At 32.0% G+C, this 21999-nt stretch overlaps 1 protein-coding gene across 5 annotated transcripts in view; it reads right to left on the bottom strand.

Annotated features, from left to right (window-relative positions):
• Positions 1-21999, bottom strand: part of LOC145293802 (uncharacterized) — a 287168-nt gene that overhangs the window by 70299 nt on the left and 194870 nt on the right. For all 5 annotated transcript variants that reach the window (XM_080140374.1, XM_080140376.1, XM_080140375.1 and 2 more), the window contains exons 5-6: positions 15180-19593; positions 3175-3309 (exon numbers count right to left, since the gene is read on the bottom strand). In XM_080140374.1, the coding sequence (XP_079996500.1) occupies positions 3175-3309; positions 15180-19593 (4549 nt within the window). The remainder of the gene's footprint in view (positions 1-3174; positions 3310-15179; positions 19594-21999) is intronic.

Below are 21999 nucleotides of genomic sequence, written 5' to 3'. Positions count from 1 at the left end.
TAAATAGCAAAATTATACTATGAAATTAAAAATAAATAACACTAGACATCATCATATCAAGTTTAATGTCTGTTTTACACATTGGCAAGTGTTGAATGTCTTTTAGAAATTGATTTCTAAACTAACCTATCTCTGGCTAGAACTTTTTTATTCTCCTTTCTTTCAAATCTTTTTATCACTCACTTCCTCCCACATTTAGTTTATCCATTTTTTTTTTGCTAACTAACTTTGCTATTTCAACTCTTCTATGCCTACTAACTCAAGTATTCCAATTTATTCTTTCATAGTGACCAAACAAACAAAGTCTCCTGTCCTGCTTACACATCTCTTTATATTGTCCAGACATAGTTTTCTCATTCTCATGATTTTTGTGTACACATACCTGACAGACTTTCCATTTGATCATCAGTTGTACCACCCTGCTGGATAATAATGTAACAAGTTCTTCATCTTATACCTTGTAATCATTAGAGCACAAGCACCTCCTTGTGCTCTAATGATAATCAAGCTAACAAATCTTTTGAACAACTGCAACAGCTTTCATATTATTTGGACTCTTCAGATTATTGTTCTCATCTTGAGTGTCATTTTCATGTTTCAGCCGATGAAGCCTCCAACCATCAGCTATATCTTTTAAAATTCAAGAATCTTTTTGTTGAACTCAAGAATCTGTACAGAATTTTGAACAGAACCTTTTATTTAATTCACAGGGATAGCATGCCCTCATTCCATTAGAAGTCCTAAGTAATTTGCAATTGTATTTTCGGTCACCCACACTAGAGATTGAACCTTCAAACTTCAAAAAGAGGTCACTTTTACAATTGAATTTTTCCAAGTACTCTAATCACTGTGCCACAGGCAATTCTAGTACATATTTTAGGAATCTTAAACCTATTTTATTTCTAATTGTAAATATCACTATTTCTTACTACATATTACTATATACTAGCGGGACCTGTGGAAATTCCACAAGGGATTCATTCATATGTAACATATTGATGTTGGCATTTTATTGGTGTTCAGTGTAAATGGAGATGCTCTGATATTATTGTAGTTTTTTTGTTAAAACTGCTATGCACAAACAACCGGCAAAGCCTGGTCATAAAGTACACTTAAATATATTTTAATTCTTTCAGCTTTCGTATATATTATTATTCAGCTTTCGTATATATTATTATAGAGTTAATGTTCTATCGATTTTTATATATTAAGTTGCAATTTTAAAAATAAAAACAATATATCCATATGACTTGGGGGCATTAGCTTGAATCGAAATCGAAATAAAAACTTTAAAAAAATATATGTATATATATAACTTAAGTTCCTTCAGCCATAATCGAAACCAAAACTTATGAAGAATTCTTGATAAAATTATTTATGACAAGAAATGGAAGTACATAACAATTAAACAACCCGGATGTAAGTGTGACACAGAAAATAACACACACGCACGCTATCATATTAATGTATAGATATACATATCAAATTTTAAAACTTTACAAAAAGTCATAAAAACATTGTTACCATCAATTTCAAATCCAATGTAGAGGGACCCGTTTATGGTTGAGAGATAATGGATTCTCTTCAGCCTCTGCTTTATATCTTTTCTTCCGGAAATGGGGACTGCACATTTTTAATTTTTATTTCTAACTCACAAATTATTTCATTTTTTAGATTTTTAAATTTATTTATTATTTTTTATGAACATATATATTTATTTTATTTTTTTATATAACTTCTGGTTCGCAGGTTTGCGCCAAATCTTGTTTTCAAAGGGTCTTTCACTTTTTAAAATCTTATATAACTATGAAATAATTGACTACAAAACTGCGAAATTTTAAAACTAAAGAAACGTTGAAATGGCATGTTATTAGTAAGAATCAAACTCATGAACTACAAGAAACAAAACAACTGGTTATTGCATAACAATAAGCAAATAAACTTTAAGAAAAAGGTGAGCCAATGAATTCTCCTATTATTCCGATTGTTTAGAGAATGGATTATGATAAAGTAAAAGAAAGGAGAAAAGTGAAAACATTCAGTGATTTGTGAGCTGTATCATTTTTGACTCAAGCAACAAGTTGATTTTTTTTTCATATTGATCCAGTGAAATTGAGTTTTAATGATTCTACTGAATTCCAGGTGTAAATGGTTATCCGATTGAGTTTGAAAACATTTTCACTGTCAAAAGTTTTCCCCAAATTTACAACAACAAAATACAAGTTGTTTTTCTTACTTTTTGCAGTTGTCTCACGATGAACATAACATCAGTGGTACTTTGCACAGGCATAAACCAAACTGTATTTCATCTGCTTGTCGTATTTTTTATTTTCTGCTCAATTATTATTTCAACCACTTTCAGGATATGAGCAATAAAATTTAAACCTCTGTAATTACCTCTATCCAAAGGCCCCTATTTACCCTTGTAACAATTAGCAAAAGTACTAAAATCACATTCTTTCGGAACAACCCCCTATTTTATGATCTGATTTGTCAAGTTTATGATAATTCTAGTGACAACACCTGTGAATTCCAAAGTCACTATTTTTAATCTTACTCACAGTTTCCTATACTATTTACTTTTTAATTCTTATAGCTGGATAAGATACTGTTTCTGCAAATTGAGATTTTCTTGGGCCCATGGAACCTCAATACTCAACAATCTCTCTTCCAAACATCCATCTTGTCCTGTTTAGTTTTTTTATAGTTACCCACTGTCATGTTAACTGCATTTCTCTTTATGTTACTATTTGCCATCTGTTTAGCTACCCTGAATACTTAATTTTTCTTGTCATCTTTTTGTAGTATATCTGGAAACCTAGCTTTTTCAGACTCTGCCTTGGCTTTGTAGGCTGCTCTTCTGGCTGTCTTCTTTGCCATCAGATATATACCATTATTCACTTGGATTTTAAAATTTGTATACAACCAGGATGTACAATGATTACTGATTAAGCATTTTTAGAATAATATTTAAGTAACACTTCAAATAAATTCAGTGTATTAGTGCTTTAATAATGATTTTTCACGTTAACATGAATGTGTAAGTGTTGTATTTATTCATATAGATATAAGAATATTGTTTAGATATACAATTTTAAATAGATGGAATTCAGAATCAAATATACAAGTTTTATAATGATTATTCGTTACATTTAAAAAAAGTCATAAACTTACATAATAAGAGGATTACTTGTGCTTTTAGAGAATTCACTTGTTGACACTTCTGGGAAGTCACAAGAATGAACTTCAGGTATGCGATATGGCTCAGCAACATCAATACTTGAAGTTTTTGCAGAAGTTCCCCATTCACTAAAGCATTTGGAAAAAAATCACATCATTAAAACTCAATTACAGATAAGGCATTTCGATTTGATAAAAAAATTTTGGTTTGACTTTTGTGAAAAAAAAGAACATTCAACTATTTTTATAAAACGTTAACTTAGAAAAACATTAAAATCAAATTGGAAGAATTATATTGATTTAAATTCATTTTTTACATTTTTATATAATGAGAAATAAAACTATGGACATGTGGCAATGTACTTGTATAACTGCTGACAATTTTGAAGATATTAAAGAACAAAAACAAAAAAAAACAAAAAGTAATTTTCTATGCTTTCCAATGTATTATAAGACAGATTTTGAGAGAAAGGTGGAAATGAGTAACAATTATTCTGAATGACCATTTGGTGTTCCTAAGAATTTATTATTGGGAACATTGTTGTTTTTTTTTTATATAAATTTAGAAATAAAATAATTTTCTAATGATGCTAAATGAATGACAGTTATCAAAATAATGAATATAAACAATGGATCATATTGGAAAGATCCTTGGAAATTAAAATTTAACATGGAAAAATGTAAATACTAAATGTTATATTGAAAAATATTAAAGATGAATAGATATTGAAGAAATCCAAAAAGTAAATGAAGAATGATAAATTTATAGTTAATCATGTTTCGTTTATTGTGTGCAAAAGGAAACAGTTGGATAGATCGTTAGAAATATTTTTTTTTAATCAAAATATTGTTTTACAGATATATAAACCTTTATAATCTCAGCTAGAGTATTGCACTTGGGCCTTGGCTCCAGTATATAGATATGGAAATTGAAATGTAATATTGAAATTGCAAGGTGCACAAAAAATGGTAACAAAGCTAAAAGAGTAAAAGACAATAGTTACAAGAAGAAACTGAAAAAAAAATTAGGATTAATTACTTCACTACAGAAAATAATAAGATAATTTATTTGAAACTAGCAAAATAATTGCATTTTTATCTATGCACATTTTTGTGATATTTCTCCTTGATTTGAAAGGTTATTATCAAGGTAAATTTCAGAAACTAAATTCTGAAATTTTATTGCTAATAAAATAATATATTTGTTGAACAAGTTGCCAAATCAGATAAAGAAAAGCAATAGAATAAAGTATATTAAAATAGAATTAGATGAATTCAGAATAAAGCATATTAAAATAGAATTAGATGAATTCAAAAATAATGGTCAAAAAAATATTAAAAGGTCATTTGGGGGAAATATCAGATGAAATAGAATTTTATCATGAATTAATATGATTAATATATGCACAAATTCTTTATTTTCTTTTTAAGCAAACTACACCTTTTTTATTCTTGTCATTTTTTGTTTGTTTTTTTATTCTTTTAAGGTCAATTGTTTTTTTTTAATTTTAGCTACCATGCCAATTAGAGGTAGGAAAAGAAAATACTTCCATAGTTCAGAAATATATTCTGCATGATTTTTTTAAATACTATTTCTAAAAAATCTTTTAATAGTTCTAATTAATTAATTTTTTTATGATAAATATATAGAAAAACTCTACAAATTCATAAAAAAATTAAAAATAGTAAATAAAATATTATGACCCAAAAGATCAGTCATAAGAATGTATCACATAAAAGCGTCAAATTTTGACAACAGATTAAAAAAATACAAGCTATACAAGTTTTGTGAAATAATCAGAAGGAGGTAAATAAAACAGTTGGGATTAGGTTTCAAACATACAACTTGGAATTAGACTTCTTTGCAAGCTTTTGACGCATGCAGTCATTCAACAGTTTCACACTTGTTTACGCATTCCTTGCATTATCATTAAATTCTGCAAGATCTTTCAAGCTGTACTAAGTGGACAGTAAAGAGTAGACAGGGCAATGTTATACTGGAAAACCTTTTCTCCACACTCACAGATGGTTGGATCCGTTTTGTAACTCCATCTGACCATACCAGATTTTAATCATGCCGTTACTGTTATCAAGCGATTGAGCATCTTCCACTGGACCCACGGTGCTTCTGAATCAAGGGGATGGGGGCTTCAAATGGGTTGGAATTATCAGCAGATACACAGTAACTGATTATCTTGCTTGTTAATCAGTAATGGATCATAATAATGATGAAATCATATATATATATATATATATATATATAACTACTTCATTTACTACATAAAATTAATATACGAAAATATAGATTTATGCGTAAACTTTAAGTATTTACTTCAAAAGTGCTCAATACGTAGGTAGAGCTAGTTAGTAATTTATAAAATATATATGGCGATTAAGCTACACTGAATATTCGGCGTTTCATCCACTCTAGGATTCCTCAGGCTTATACGCGAATTCTGTGGTTGTTTATCGTTTTTATATGGTCCTCTTCTATTGAGGATTTAGTTAGCCAATCAGCTTTCTAGTATCCACTGCGCGCCTTCCTATCAGCCAATGGGCATGCATTTTATCGAATAAAGGATCTGTTTTAAAACTAGGTTAGTGGTTTAAGGCAGACATTTTTTTTTTGTTAGTTTATATATAAATATACATATGTGTACATACATATATGCACATATACATACATATATGTGTGATCGTTTATGTATATTCATGTTTATTTAATTTATTTATTTGTTTATTTTCTATTGTTTTTGTTAGTTTTAAAACTATTTTGTATCGCTATCCTAGAGTAAATTTTATTTTGTGAACACAGTTATTTGCTATTTCTCTTCTACAGTTTAATAGATTTTGGGGTTCTTTAAAGTACAGGATAGCAAATTTTTCATGAAGGCATAATCTAGATGGGTCGTCTAAATGCCTACATGTGGTAGCTTGTCTTATTATTTTCCATTCGACTACCGGCGAATGTCCGCTTTCTTTGAGTTCCCAGTATTTATTTGCTAGTGTTGTTTTTATACGGTGTTTTTTATTGTTGAATGTACTTTTGTGGTCATACTATGACCACAAAAGTACATTCAATCTTCTTTTATATATATATATATATATATATATATATATATATATATATATATTGTTCATTACAACACAGCAAAAGGGAATATGCATATGTATGCATGTGTACGTGACATCAGGTGTAGTTTTGGAAAATTTCAGAAAGCATGTAGCTTTCAAAGGATGTATTATTGTGGCAGACAACACCCGATGTTGGCAATTTCTTTTATGCTTCATTAATTCTGAGCATAGTGCAGTTTTCTGACTTTGTAAACATGTCCATGTGATTCTCAGGATTGTTATTGTCAAAATTGTCAATTTTTTGGTATTCAATCAATTCAAGTCCAGTGAAACCAGGCATTGAAAGTATGGCTGTTGTCTAATGAAAGGTGATCACTTGGTTCCACCTAAATGTTTTCTAGGAGGTCAATGTTCCAAATAAGATAGGGGTTTTAGACTGATGATGTAAATTCTAAGTGTTGTCACATCATATTGTATAAAGTTTTGAATAGATGGCTGAGGAATGGATAACAAACGCTGTGTTGAATGATGCCACAATTCTCTTGATATTCTTGACAATTTTAGAACTGTATTTTGTCCAACACAAATCACTAATGACAACAATACCCAGGTGACATTCACAATGAGACTTGTTATAAGTATCATGGATGTTGAATATGTTGATGTTGAATTTTTTCAACACAAAATTCAAGATGGTACACTTGTCCACAGCTAGTTTCATTTTGTCTAGGTCTGATTGTTGCATCTGTCCATTTCATCTCAAGATAGTTTCATGTCATCTGTGTATTTTGTTGGCAATTGATTGTAAATAATTTTAGATTTTTATTATTACTAATGGAGATTACTCTGTGTTTTCTGGGTGTGCAATATATTAAAGATAGATAACAACTTTATTGATTTATTATTGACACCACAAATTCAAGCAGTACCGAAACTTTCATAATAGATTAAGCTAAGTCAGGTTAATAAGTAGTTAAGTAAGGTTAATAAGATCAGTGACACATCAATTAAGTATTAAGTGCAAAACTTTATCTTAAAACAGGCAATGATTTTCTTTTGTTTTTGAAATCAATAACTATGACATCAGTTTTTTAACGTTATAATTAAAAATTTTAAATAGTGGATGTTAAATTTAATGATTACATACTCTCAAATTTCAAATGTTTTTCTATTTTTATTCTGAAGTTATTTTTTTAGTTGTTTACATGTACTCAGCAAAAACATAGAAACACCTTTTTACTTTTAAATGAAGACTTAAAATTGTCAAATTTTATTTCTAAATTTTACTTGATTATTTTTATACAGTGACATTTTAATGTTTTGTTTGATCGTGTTAGATTTTCAATAATAAGTATTACAATTAATACTTTGTATCTGATAAAGGGATGTTTTTTTTCATGATTTTGTAATTTAATCTAAATAGAATTTTTTTTTTCCTAATTGTTTGAATACATTTCTACCCTTTGCCCCTACACTGTAAACAGAAAAATGAGATTCTATATTTTTCATGTGGTTATATATCAACAGTGTAAAAAATGTTTTAAAATAAAATTTTTAGACTCTAGTTTTACGACATAAAATGATATAGCATGGAACAGAACGAGTAACTGAGTTTTTGTACTTCTAAAATGACTGTTATTTTTAAATACAACATTTTCTTCAGGGCATGTCTGGGTTGACATGAAGTTCCATTTGAAACACGCCTGCTATATTAATCATTTTCATCATGTGTAACGTGGATACCCTCACAACAATTTCAAAAATAAAAGAACGGATAAAAACATGTAAATGTTATCGCCTCCAAAAAGAAGTATCTGATACCCTCTCCACCAGATATTTCGGCAGAAGGGATCACTGTCCTAAGGAAACTCACGATTTTGTGAACCTATATTATAAACATTAATGCGTGCATTTAATTTTTATTTTGGTAAATGTGTAGTTTAGCGGCGTAAATTATTTGCCAGACAAAAAAATATAAAAATTATTTTTAAATAAAACACATTGTTAGACCCAAAGGCTGAAATAAAACCAGAAAAAATTTTATTTTTATTATTTTTTTATCATTTATATTTATTATTCGAGGCCGCTATATTGCTTTTAAAATTTGACCTTTCTATGGTTTGGCAGATTGGCCTTTTTAAGCTCTTTCATGAACTATGTTTTTGGCCGCCATATTTTTTTTTTGTAATGAAGGAGCGTAAAAAGGCCAAATTTGGTCTTAAAAAAGCCAATCTGCCAAACCTAAAAGGGGCCAAATTTTAAACATGCAAGGCGTGCACATTTAGTCTAATAAAAAATGATAAAAAAAACAAAAATGAATTTTTTTGTTTTGTTTTATTTCAGCTTTTGGGTCTAATAATGTTTTATATAAAAATAGTTTTTATAATTTTTTTCTCTGTCAAATAATTTACGCCACTAAACTACACATTTACCTTCATTTTTTACTGGCTTTTTTTTTTGTAAATAAAGGAAATTTTAGATCTGTTTTTTTTTTAGTGGGGTGGGTGGGGGGGCTTTTCGATTTGCTTTTTATTTGTCGTTTTATGTTTCTAATGTAATCCCCCTAAAAAAAAAAAATCAAATTTGTCATATTTTGGGCTTTGTTTTGTTTATTAAATTGTTAGGTGAAAGTAGAGAATGGTCTCATAAAAAATAATTAAATTTATCATTATTTTATGTTTCCAATATTATCTCACCCCCTCCCAGTTTTTTCCCTCCCCCTCAATCGCCAAACTTTAAAAAAATGTTAGAGGTGACATGTCTCGTTGAACGCTTTGTGGCCAAAAAGTGGGTGTTCATTTTACGTTAAATTTATATAGAAAAGTGATCCCCCACTCTAACATGTTATTTTTTTTTTTTTTTTTTCAAAATTTCTAATTTTTTTGCACTCATTTGTACTTCTACAAACTAATAATATTTATAAAGGCTGTTTAAATGTATTAGGCTAAAAAAAAGTAGATCTCCTTTTTTTTAGGGGTTAAATGCCGCTGCTGGGTCACGTCGTATAAAGTTACCTTTTTAATTAGAAAATTAAGTTTGTAATCGATGAAATTAATGGGAAAAAAGAAAAAAGTGGAAATTGTGAAATTTAGAGGGGGTGGCAGTAGATCTTCATTTTTTTAGGTATTAAATGACGCTGAATTACGTGGTAAAAATTTACCAATTTCTGTATTGCCGTAAGGAATAAAATAAAACAAACAAATGAAATCTTTTCAGTTTTTTTCGTAAGTGTTTTTTTTTTTTTGATATTTAAAAAAAAACAATAAAAGCCAAACATTTTTTCTATCTACACAGAATTATTTTTCCAGCTAGAAACTTAATGAAATTATTAAATGATATTTGGTAAACTGTTTTTGTTTTTTTTATGGATAGCATCTAGGGGAAAATAACTCTTAAAAAAAAAAAAGGTCGCTGTTGGAAATATTAATTCCAAAATAAATTAAATTAAATATATTATCAATATAATTGTTGTTTAAAATTTATTAAATAACAATTTTAAATAGAATACTTAAAATAATTCTCTCGCTAAAAATATTAAATAAAATACTGCTATTTAGTAAAATCAATTATTATTTATTATTTATGAATCGGAAATTGGAAAGATTATGTTATGTGCATGTATCTATGAGGCAGCTATGATCAGTGTTGGCACAGTATCTGTGGAAAATGTAGAATTGAACCTAGTGACAACTGGTAGCAGTAGAAGCAGTAAATACTTAGAGAGAAAAATAGGGACTCCTCCCTCTAAAGATGCTGTGATGGTGTTGCTCATTGTGTTACATGATAAGGGCTGTCCCCTTTTCATGTAAGTATAAAAATAGAGAGATTTAGTTAAAATGAAAATAAAATAGAATAGACGAAATTCGAACCTCGTAATTTAGGTTTAGAAATAGATTACGAGAGAGAATTAGCAAATGGAATGTAAAAAACAAACCATTGTTTAGCTTAGAGATAAAATAGTTTGAAGAAAAGAATGTGCATTGTCAATTCTGTTATGAAAATTCAATTGAAGAATGCAACTATAAGATAATCTAATAAACATGTTTTTAACATATTGGAAATATAGGTTACTGGGAATATAGGTTAAAATTCCTTTTGTAAACAAAGGAAAAAGTTTTGGACATGCATTTCCAGAACACGTGAAAGAAGACACATGTTTTAACATGTGTATGACGTCATGGAAAATGGGAAGTTCTCGATATAGTTAGAAACTTTAGAGTTAAGCAAGGAGAAACTGGGGGAGAGTCTGAGAGAGAGTCTGAGGACGATAGACGACAGTCCAGACATGGGATTCGAACGTCCAGAAGCGAGACGGTCACCTTTGAAACTTAGAATGTGAAATTTGAATTCTTGACTATGAAAACCACGACCGGTCGGGAGAAGAAATAAACCCATCATGTGTTTTTATAAACGTCGTCTTTGTGTTGTAATTCTACCAAAAGGTAAAGTGAAAATTGTCATTATATGTCTTGTATATCCTGTGTTTTAAAATGTCTTTACATACACAATGTGAACACTAAGACTGTCTCAACACTACCTCCTCACTAACACTTCTAAGTATGGACATTTTATATATATGAATCTCATCATGACACGAACATCTCTCTCAACACCATCATCGGACTCTAAGACTCTAAGACACACTTTTAATAAGTCCTAACAACGAACAACAATAACAAGAATAATGAAAAACCTATATATATAACAATTGGATGCAATGTAGCATTTTATTATTATGACTGAATGTGTCTAAATTGGTGTGCAAAAGTTACATAAGATAGTGGCTATTAGGCTAGATGTATTGAATTTGTATGTAGCATCTGTTGTTGCAAAGCTATGATACTTTGGTCCAGAGGTGAATTTCTGCAGTCATTTTATTATATATATATATATATATATATATATATATATATATATATATATATATATATATATATATATATATATATGTCAGGTCATGTCATATGCTACTAGTACCATGTAACCCAGTACTACCTGCCTCATGGTCGAGTTACCGACGTCTAAACTGGTTCCCCCACCAGACTTGTTTGGTGAGGAGGGAGGCTAGTCTCCCTGAAGGATTAAAAACAAGACCTTCCAAAGGGCGAATGAACTGTTTTTCTGGGTCAATGGCCAACTAGCACCGTGTGTGTGTATATATGTGTTGGGGTGGAGAGGGCTCCCGTAAGCTGTGGTGAAGGCAACCTTTCTAGAAGCAAATCTCTGATTTAAAAAACCATAAAGCCGGAGACCAGTACCCACATTAAGCTGGTCTGCAGTTTAACTTGTTGCTGGCTATCTTGCTCTTGCTTGTTGATGGATCTCAACATTTTGAACCGAGAGAGAGACTTAGCTGTTGTTCAAAGCTAAGACTCTGTAACATCATCTGTGTATAGATACTCCCTCAGGCATTTGTCTATTAAAATGGTCCTGTGGCGATGGAAGTCATTTTTGGACTCGTGGACTTTAAGTGTCTGAGGGAGTGGCACTCGTCTGACAAGACGTTGAAATCATATATATATATATATATATATATATATATATAAATGAATGAGTTAAATCACAGATTAGAAATCAAGTGAATTGTCCTATTAAATGTTACAGCGAGATAATATTTTCACGACAATCCTAGCCAAAAAGGTAAAGCTCAATATATAAAAACTAGAGCAAAATATAAGTGTAATGATTAAAGTTAAATTATGTACATTGAAATATACATAAAAATATATTCAAGTTAAGAATTTATTGCTTGAAACAAAGAATATATGGAGAAGAATTATATTTATTTCCTTTGTGAATTGCATTTCATTTCCTCTGATGATATGAGCCATTATTGAAAATCCATTGATTAAAAAAAATATAATTCTTCTCCATATATTCCTTGACTCAAACAATAAATTCTTAACTTGAATATATATATTTTAATCTACAGAATTTAACTTTAATCATTGCACTTATATATATATATATATATATATATATATATATATATATATATATAGTGACTTTATTATTTATAATTAATGGTTCTCATATTGTGTTAAATTCTATACTAGGTCAGCTTATTAGGTGATCATCATCCAGCATATACACGTCTTTTTTTAGTTGTCTTTCACTCCACAATTCTTCTCAGTATATAAGTTTTAATAAATAATAATATAATCCAAATGATATGAATTAAATTATGAATTTTGTTACTATTTTAGATATAATTTGTATATTACATTCCTTATGTTGAAGTAAATCAAAAAATATATGGCTTTGAATAATTCAATCCATTTTTTGCTATAATTTTCCATAGAATAGCTCATTCTTGTTCCATTACCGTTGTCACAAATCTTATCAAACCAGTTCTTATTTTAACTGATTTAAAGTATTTTCTACTTGTTTCTACTTATTTCTACTTGTTTTTTACACTTAAATAGTGTCTTAATTTTTCTAAGACAAAACTTGTTTTCACCTAGCTGAAGATGGCCAAATTATATTGAGAAATTACTGAAAAGTATACAAAGAGAAAGGAAATTCTCAAAACAATTTTAACTGGCAATTTGTGCATCCAAAAATTATTAGTTTAAGGATTCTGCAACCCAATAAATTTTTTCCAGAAACAATCTCTTTTCAAGAACTTCTCACATGTGAAACATATTACCATAAGATTGCTTCCCTGTAGAATACAACATAGTTATCTTCCAATGACAAAAAATAGTTTTTATAAACCATCTTCATAAGTAATCATACTTTGTTTAATCCATTCATTTTCAATATTTTCATATTTTTCATCATTTAATTAACAATCCATCCATTTCATTAAATAAAGCGGGTCAGCCTTGATAAGTGATGATCCATTATATATATATATATATATATATATATATATATATATATATATATATATATATATATATATATATATTGTTTCAATATATATACGTAATAAAGGAGTTTTACAGAGAATGATGAAAAGAAATCTAAACTGAAAATTAAAGTGAAGGTAAAAAAACTTTAAGAACTTATTTTATTACTGAGAAATTATTATAACGAAACATGTTTGATTAATGTTTAGGTTTTTGAGCAGGTTGGAAATGTACTAATAAAGAGAGACAAAATATTTAGAATGCTTTGAGAATTAGGATTTTTTCCATTCGTTACTAAATACATTTTTTTACTTTAAACATATTTACAAATAACATGCTTACTAAATGCATTCAGATGTTTTACTGTCCACAGTCTTTTGAAAAAGTGGTCAAAAAATCAAATATATAATAAATAAATGTTACCAAAGGCAAGATAAGTTACTGTTCTATCTAACTTGGTAGGTTTTTAGCGATTTTACTTAATGTAAAATGCTTATTCAGCTCGAAAAACAAGCAAGTTCAAAAGGCACGCAACCACAAGAAAAATGGCTGCATAACAAATACATTGTGACCACTTTTTCTTGTGGTCGCGTACCCTTTGAAAATGCTTGTTTTTCAAGTTTATTAAACATTTTACATTTGAATAAAAACACTAAAAGCCTACCCAGTCAAGTAGAAGAGTAACTTATCTTGCCTTTGGTAACATTTATTTGTTACAGATTTGATTTTTTGACTACTTTTTTGAAGGACTGTGGACAGGAAAACATACCCATGCATTCTTTTATTAAAAAAAATCTTCCATAGAAAATGGAAAATTCAACCAAAAAAGAGATTTTTAGCTAGACTACAAATAAAACTAAAAAGTAGAATGACTAAGACAAAGGTTGTTTTGTGATTTTTTGTAGAGGAGAATTGATAATTTGTAATATTTAAATTATTTGGACTACTATTCTCATCTTAGTTGCTTTCATGTTTTCTCCATGTAATCACTGCTTTTCTTTCTTATGAAGCTGTCGTGTAACAGATAGAGATGTTTAGTAACAATCAGTTCTAAGTGACAGTCTTCTGAGGCTCGAAAGTTCAATCCTCACTAGAGGCAATAATAATAAAATCAAAATTTTAATTATGCAATGCTTTTATCTGGTTATAGATGAGAGAATGAGAACAATGGAGATTAAATAAAGGGTTCAGTTTGAAATGACAAATAATATCCTACCTGAGAATTCCTCCTTCAAACTCTTTAGTTTAACATTCACAGGCAATATGAACCGGAACAAATACATTGAGGACATTGCGAATGTTGCTGCAAAGAAGGTAAGTTCCTTCTATCATGCTAGAAGATTACTTACACCTAAGAGTATCCTGTACCTCAACAAAGTCACCATTCTCCTATGTATGGAGTATTGCTGGTACATCTATAACTAGCCTCTCCCTCCTTGATAAGATTCAAAAAAGAGTCTTCAATCTAATAGATCCCACTTTGTCAACTAAGCTCCAACCCTTGTTCCATCGCCGCAATGTTGCATCACTATGCCTGTTTTATAAGTATTTTAATGGAATGTGCTCTGATGAACTCATTACACTTGTGCCCCCTCAATGTATGTACCTCCGACAAACCTGCTTAGCAACAAAAGCAGACCCCTTCACTGTTGAGGTTTCTAAATGCTGGAAAGCCTTCTCCTCTAATAATGTCTTCCCTTGAACAGCTAGACTTTGGAATTTCCTTCCTGTTACCTGCTTGACTGTACTGCTATGCAGAAGTTTAAATGTAATGTAAACAACGGTTCTAAATAGTAGCCCCTTTTGTCCAAGTGCCTTGTTTTAGGTGAATGTGAGTAAAATAAAACAAAAAACTTCTGTATAGATATCCAAGTCCAACAAAGATTTCAAAAAGCTGCACGCAAAGATGGTTAGAGGCTGCATTGAATAAAGCATTCTGAAAAACAACCAAGTTGAAACGACAAATGAGGTCAAAAAGCATTTGTTACATGTTATCTACTCAGCAAAAGGTTGAAGTATATCTTTGTAATAACTAAAAATGAAAACAAATCTCTACAAATAATTTCTTACCTTTCCTTGTCCACGGACGTATCAATTGTCTCAGATGTATCCATTCTTTCAAAACTGGTTCTAGCACTTTCTTCAGAATCTGAAAATTGCCCATCTGCATCATCAGTCTCTTCCTCATCATCAACGTCCTTATCATCTTCTTCATCTTCATCATTATCATCATCCAAGCTTTTTGTCTCTTTCGCTATGGCACTTTGAGCAGCCAGAGCCACAGAATCAATCTGAGACTCATCCACAGTGACAGGGACAGGTACAATGCCTAATTCAAGGCATTTCTTTTGATGTGCTTTTGATTTCATGTGTTTTGTGAGGTTTCCCTTTGTCTTAAAGGATAATCGACAGTGTCGACAATGATACGGTCGTAAATCTGTATGTGTACGAATATGCTTCTTTAACATGCTCGGTTTTTTACATCGAATGCCACATTCTTCACAAACATACTTGCCTCGACCCCGCCCTCGAATATAAATGTAATCCTCATTGGAACGAAATCCCCCTTGAAAGATGCGTACACGTTTGGGTTGTTTGGTAGACTGGCCATCTTTTACACCGAGACTGCTTGGTGTAGACTCCATGGACCCGCCAGACATATTCAAAAGGTCTTTATCTTCAGATAGCAACTTCATTTCTGATGTCAATTTAGAAGAATCAGGTTTTGTGGTGAAAATGTTGAAGATGCCATTTGTTAGTTTCTCAATAGCATATGAGGAAGAATTCCAAGTCTTTGGTTTATTGTATAAACTCCACTTACAACTATCGACAGCATTCAATTCACATGATTTGGCAGAAGAGATAACAAAAATGGGATCGTTAACTTGTTTGGAATTATAGAGAGAAATTAACATCCGGGCTGTAAAACTTCCAGAATCTTGAGTGGGTTCAGAAATCTTCCAATTAGAGTACATTGAAATGCTACGATTATCTCCTTGGGCAACATACATTGGCTGTACTTGTTGAACACAGCATAATGTCGTATGCGTTAGTCCCCGCAGTGAATTGACTGAATGACCATATAAATGCTGCTGAATTAAGTCAACTTCAGTAGTTGTGTTTGTTAAATGCCCACTGTTTAAACTTTGGGAAGAACTGTGTGACCCTTGAATAACAGATGATAATTGAGATGAAATATCAACATCATCTTGTGTTTGAAATGTCTTAGTAGAGATTAAATGTTCATTATTGGTGGATTCTTCTACTTTTGATGTGGACTCGACCTCTTCCTCTAACTCCTGTGAACTTCCCTTCTTGTGTAGCAAAAATGAAACTAGCCCAGAAATGCCCGACTGCTGAATAGTGTCTTTGCTCTGCTTTGAACTTGCAGAAATGGTTGGTAAAGTACTATGATGTGCTGGTATGGGAAATAAACTCCTTGCCATCGATGAACTCTGAAAAGAGTCAAAAAACTTCATCGGCACTCCAATTGGCTCCGCAATAACAACTGGCACTGTTATGGATGCAGAGGTCAGGGAAGGTAAGGTTACAGGAGGCAAAGTCTTCACCAATTTATACTCTAAAGTTTCAGGCAAACTGCTCAAGCGTTTTTCAGCAAACATCTTCATGGACGTACTACCAGACCAACTCAGCCCCATGCGTGACATGAGCGGTTCAGAACCTGCCCTCGTCACTCCTGGACGTATTACTGTGTCAGAAAGTTCACTTGTTCGGACTTTCCTTTTTTTCAAAGGAGAATCTCTTTCATTTCTTTCACTCTCAATTGTTTGTTTAACAGCATCCAGAGAGGCTGTCCATATCAATGGAACATTTGCAGAATTCTCCTTCACAGAAGAAGTGCTTCCTGTACTTGAACAAGTAGAAACAATTTCTGATTCTTGTTCTTGGGATTGGATCCTATCTGTACTCATAGACCGTTTCATTAAAATTTTTCCTTTTAGTTTTAATTTTGTTGGCGTGCTAGGAGTGGATACAGGATTAGCTGCCATAGGATTTGGTTGAGGCCAGGAGTTTTGTATTGAAACCACTGGCTGACGAATCATTGATGTAGATACAGTAGTTATAGGAGAAACTAAGGGGCTTTGAGAAACCACAGTCGATTTTTTTTTAAGTGTTGCCAATAATAGAGAAGAAGTCTGTTGAGTTGAAGAGGGTGTTGATGTGGAAGGTTGATACTGAAGCTGTAGAGTAACAGGATTTGAAGGAGGATTTTTAGGTTTATTTTTTGAACCCTTTGGTCTACCTTTCTTCTTTGGTAATGTCTGGTCATAATTTTCAAATATTAATCCAGCAGAATCCATTTTGTCATCCTTGGATCCTTTCTCAGTGTCAAAATCGTTGGAACTTTCTCGGTCAGTAGATAAACTGTGAGATAGGCTTCCTGAGAATGAATCTTTTTCTGTAGAGCCACATTTGTCAAGTTTTGGTTTATCTGTATGTTCATATTGAATGCCTGATTCAAACATTTGTGGCTCAACATTTGTCGTAGCTGGACCACTATGACAAAGGTGCATTTTGTATAATTGTGAAGATCTGCTGCCAACGGAAAATTCCACATTGGAACTCGTTCCCATTTCTCCATGAAGAAGAGGTGAAACTGCGGATGTTTCTCTTTTAAATTTAGAAATGTCATCAACACTGCTGGACTTTTCTTTTATACTTTTCACACTTGGTTGCGAATTGAAGGAGGCAGGTAGAGTCTTACCTTTCATTAATAGATCCTTAATAACACTGTTCTCTGGATTTTTATTCACTGGTGTCATTGCCGAAGCTGCAGGTATGTACTGAATACTGGACTGCTGTCCTAACACTGTTTGGGCCACAGTCGCCGTTGTAGCAACCAAACTGGACATTGTTGCCACTTTTGATAATTTAATTTCAATTTTGATTTCATGGCTGTTGGAGTGTCCACCAGTGCCACCACTGTTGATTTTCTCAACCAAATGTTCTGAAGGTTTTGAGGATGTAGCTGCCAGGTTCAAGATTTGAGACTTACCTGTTAAACTGACAACATTTTGTGAATTGTATTTGTCACTTACCAAGAATGGTTTGGGACTGTTACTAGTGTCCTTTCGTAGATCCGTATCCCCTGGGATTGGAGTAAGGGGTATGGATGAAATGCTTGGAATTGAAACTTTTGATATTGATGAGGATTGCGGCAAATCATCAAGCTTTGGAGCATGAGACATTGGTGGGTCACTAAACTGACGAGAAATACGTTTTTGCCGTGGTGGTTCCTTCATTGGTGTGTTTACTATAGAGGCATTCTCTGAAATTAGTTGTGAGATACGTTTCTCAACCATTTCTTTGGTTGATGGCATTGGTGCTCCTCCTGGAATAATCAAAGAACTGACAGATTTGGTTTCTTCACTTTCTTTGACAGACTGCTGACCTTGCATTGCATTCAGAGTACAAGATGGTAATTTATTAGATAAACTCAGCTCTGAAACTGCATTATCTTTGTTCAACCAAGATGTGCCAAGTCTCATGTCTATTGTTTCTAGTTTAGTAAATTTTTGATTCTCTTTCACAAGAGAGCTCTTAACACTTGTAGTCTCACTGATCGAGTGTGAAGGTTCATCCCATGTGCCTTCAAAAGATGCGGATTTACTATCACTTAGTTTTGATACATAACATTTCTTCTCAGGCAAATAAGCAGGATTATAAGCAGTCGATGCATGCTGTAGATAACCAGTTTCAGTTTGCTGGTTTTTACTTGTCTCCCTGAACATATGACACCGGACATTGTCTGACATTTCTGTTGGGTTAATATTAGCGCCACCAAATCCACTGCCCTTAGTATCAGCTGATGTAGTCACAGACTGACTGCAATCACTAAATAATAAACTTTCTTTTAGTGACAAACATTTTTTCTCTTTAAAAACTTCAAGCCGTAATCGAGTGTCAGGTTCCGAATTGCCCCGCATTAGGCGTGCATGAAACTCGGACCCTGCTGACATTTCTTTCTTTAATTTTTGTGGGTCTTCTTCATTTTCATCTGTATCACTTGTCTCTGTCTGAGTTTCTTCACTTTCGTTAGGATCTTTGGCATCAACGTCCCCCTCGGTACCAGCCGTTTCTAAGGACGTGCTGCTTGTGCTCTGGCTAAGACCTGCTTTCAGAGCATGTGTCCGTGATTTTGTGTGTTTTGATAAGTTGCTTTTTGTTTTAAAAGACAGGCCACAGTTCGCGCAAGGAAATGGTCTTTCATTGGTGTGTGCACGGATATGTTTCTCTAAGACGCTTGGCTTGGCACAACCTCGACCACAGTATTGACAAATATGACGTCCTTGTTTTTGTGGATGCTTTCGTTTACGGCCAACAGATGTATCCCCTGTCGTGGACTGTTGCTGAAGAGATTTTTCTGTAGAGTGATGTTGGGGTGGAGGTTTGTATGCAACGTAACTCCTGGGACGGGTGTCTTCAGTGTCAACACTTGGTTTTGTATAAAGCAATTTCAGACCTGAGAAAAAAAGAGAGAGGAAAATAAAAAATAGGATTACAATTTTTCCCAGTTTTATGAAATGCAGAGCAGTTGTATTCAGTGTAAATCTCTATATAATATCAATGTTAGTGTTTGTGTATGTGTGTTTTCCTATAGAAAAGTTAGAACATTTTTTTTTCTTTTTTTTTGATTGAGTTTTAAAAAATTCCCTTGTTTCGAGTGTTAGTTTGTCTTTTTCGTATAAAGCGAAACTGTTCTAACATAAACGGCAGCTCGACAGCTTGCGTGTCCGCTCTTGCACTGCAGCAAAATTAAATTAGTTCTTAGTCAATGAAGGGGGAAACCTTTTTATACTGAGAAAATTTCATTTTTAAGCAAATTGTGTCACATTTTGTTTTTGTGGGACAACAAATAAATACCGACAGAAAGCGGAAAGCTTATTTGGCCAGTTTTAAAAGCAATGTTCATTTCTTAACTTAATTATCAACTCATTGAGTACAATATCTCTTTGTCCTAATGGTTACCGAGGAAAATTAATTACCCTACATTTTCGAGTTTGATCCCACCTCTCTCTCTATCTCTTTTTTTATTTTTTTTACTTTAATTCACGATCTTTTTTGGCCTAATGGTTAGCATGGAAAACTAATTACCCTATGTTTTCGAGTTCGATCCCACCTCTCTCTCTATCTCTTTTTTTATTTTTTTACTTCAATTCACGATCTTCTTTGGCCTAATGGTTAGCATTGAAAACTAATTATCCTACGTTTTCGAGTTCGATCCCACCTCTCTCTCTATTTCTTTTTTTATTTTTTTTACTTTAATTCACGATCTTTTTTGGCCTAATGGTTAGCATGGAAAACTAATTACCCTACGTTTTCGAGTTCGATCCCACCTCTCTCTCTCTATCTCTTTTTTTATTTTTTTACTTTAATTCACAATCTTCTTTGGCCTAATGGATAGCATGGAAAACTAATTACCCTATGTTTTCGAGTTCGATCCCACCTCTCTCTCTATCTCTTTTTTTATTTTTTTATTTCAATTCACAATCTTCTTTGGCCTAATGGATAGCATGGAAAACTAATTACCCTATGTTTTCGAGTTCGATCCCACCTCTCTCTCTATCTCTTTTTTTATTTTTTTACTTTTATTCACAATCTTCTTTGGCCTAATGGTTAGCATGGAAAACTAATTATCCTACGTTTTCGAGTTCGATCCCACCTCTCTCTCTATTTCTTTTTCTATTTTTTTACTTTAATTCACAATCTTTTTTGGCCTAATGGTTAGCATGGAAAACTAATTACCCTACGTTTTCGAGTTCGATCCCACCTCTCTCTCTCTATCTCTTTTTTTATTTTTTTACTTTTATTCACAATCTTCTTTGGCCTAATGGTTAGCATGGAAAACTAATTACCCTATGTTTTCGAGTTCGATCCCACCTCTCTCTCTCTATCTCTTTTTTTATTTTTTTACTTTTATTCACAATCTTCTTTGGCCTAATGGTTAGCATGGAAAACTAATTACCCTATGTTTTCGAGTTCGATCCCACCTCTCTCTCTCTATCTCTTTTTTTATTTTTTTACTTTAATTCACAATCTTTTTTGGCCTAATGGTTAGCATGGAAAACTAATTACCCTACGTTTTCGAGTTCGATCCCACCTCTCTCTCTCTATCTCTTTTTTTATTTTTTTACTTTAATTCACAATCTTTTTTGGCCTAATGGTTAGCATGGAAAACTAATTACCCTATGTTTTCGAGTTCGATCCCACCTCTCTCTCTATCTCTTTTTTTATTTTTTTGTTTCAATTCACGATCTTCTTTGGCCTAATGGTTAGCATGGAAAACTAATTATCCTACGTTTTCGAGTTCGATCCCACCTCTCTCTCTATTTCTTTTTTTATTTTTTTTACTTTAATTCACGATCTTTTTTGGCCTAATGGTTAGCATGGAAAACTAATTACCCTACGTTTTCGAGTTCGATCCCACCTCTCTCTCTCTATCTCTTTTTTTATTTTTTTACTTTAATTCACAATCTTCTTTGGCCTAATGGATAGCATGGAAAACTAATTACCCTATGTTTTCGAGTTCGATCCCACCTCTCTCTCTATCTCTTTTTTTATTTTTTTGTTTCAATTCACAATCTTCTTTGGCCTAATGGATAGCATGGAAAACTAATTACCCTATGTTTTCGAGTTCGATCCCACCTCTCTCTCTATCTCTTTTTATAATTTTTTTATTTTAATTCACAATCTTCTTTGGCCTAATGGTTAGCATGGAAAACTAATTATCCCATGTTTTCGAGTTCGATCCCACCTCTCTCTCTATCTCTTTTTTTATTTTTTTACTTTTATTCACAATCTTCTTTGGCCTAATGGATAGCATGGAAAACTAATTATCCTACGTTTTCGAGTTCGATCCCACCTCTCT

This window comes from Euprymna scolopes, chromosome 15 (assembly GCF_053919585.1).
Source record: "Euprymna scolopes isolate OS-2025 chromosome 15, ASM5391958v1, whole genome shotgun sequence".
Classification (NCBI taxonomy): Eukaryota; Metazoa; Mollusca; class Cephalopoda; order Sepiida; family Sepiolidae; genus Euprymna; species Euprymna scolopes.
This window is presented reverse-complemented; position numbering and strand designations above follow the sequence as displayed.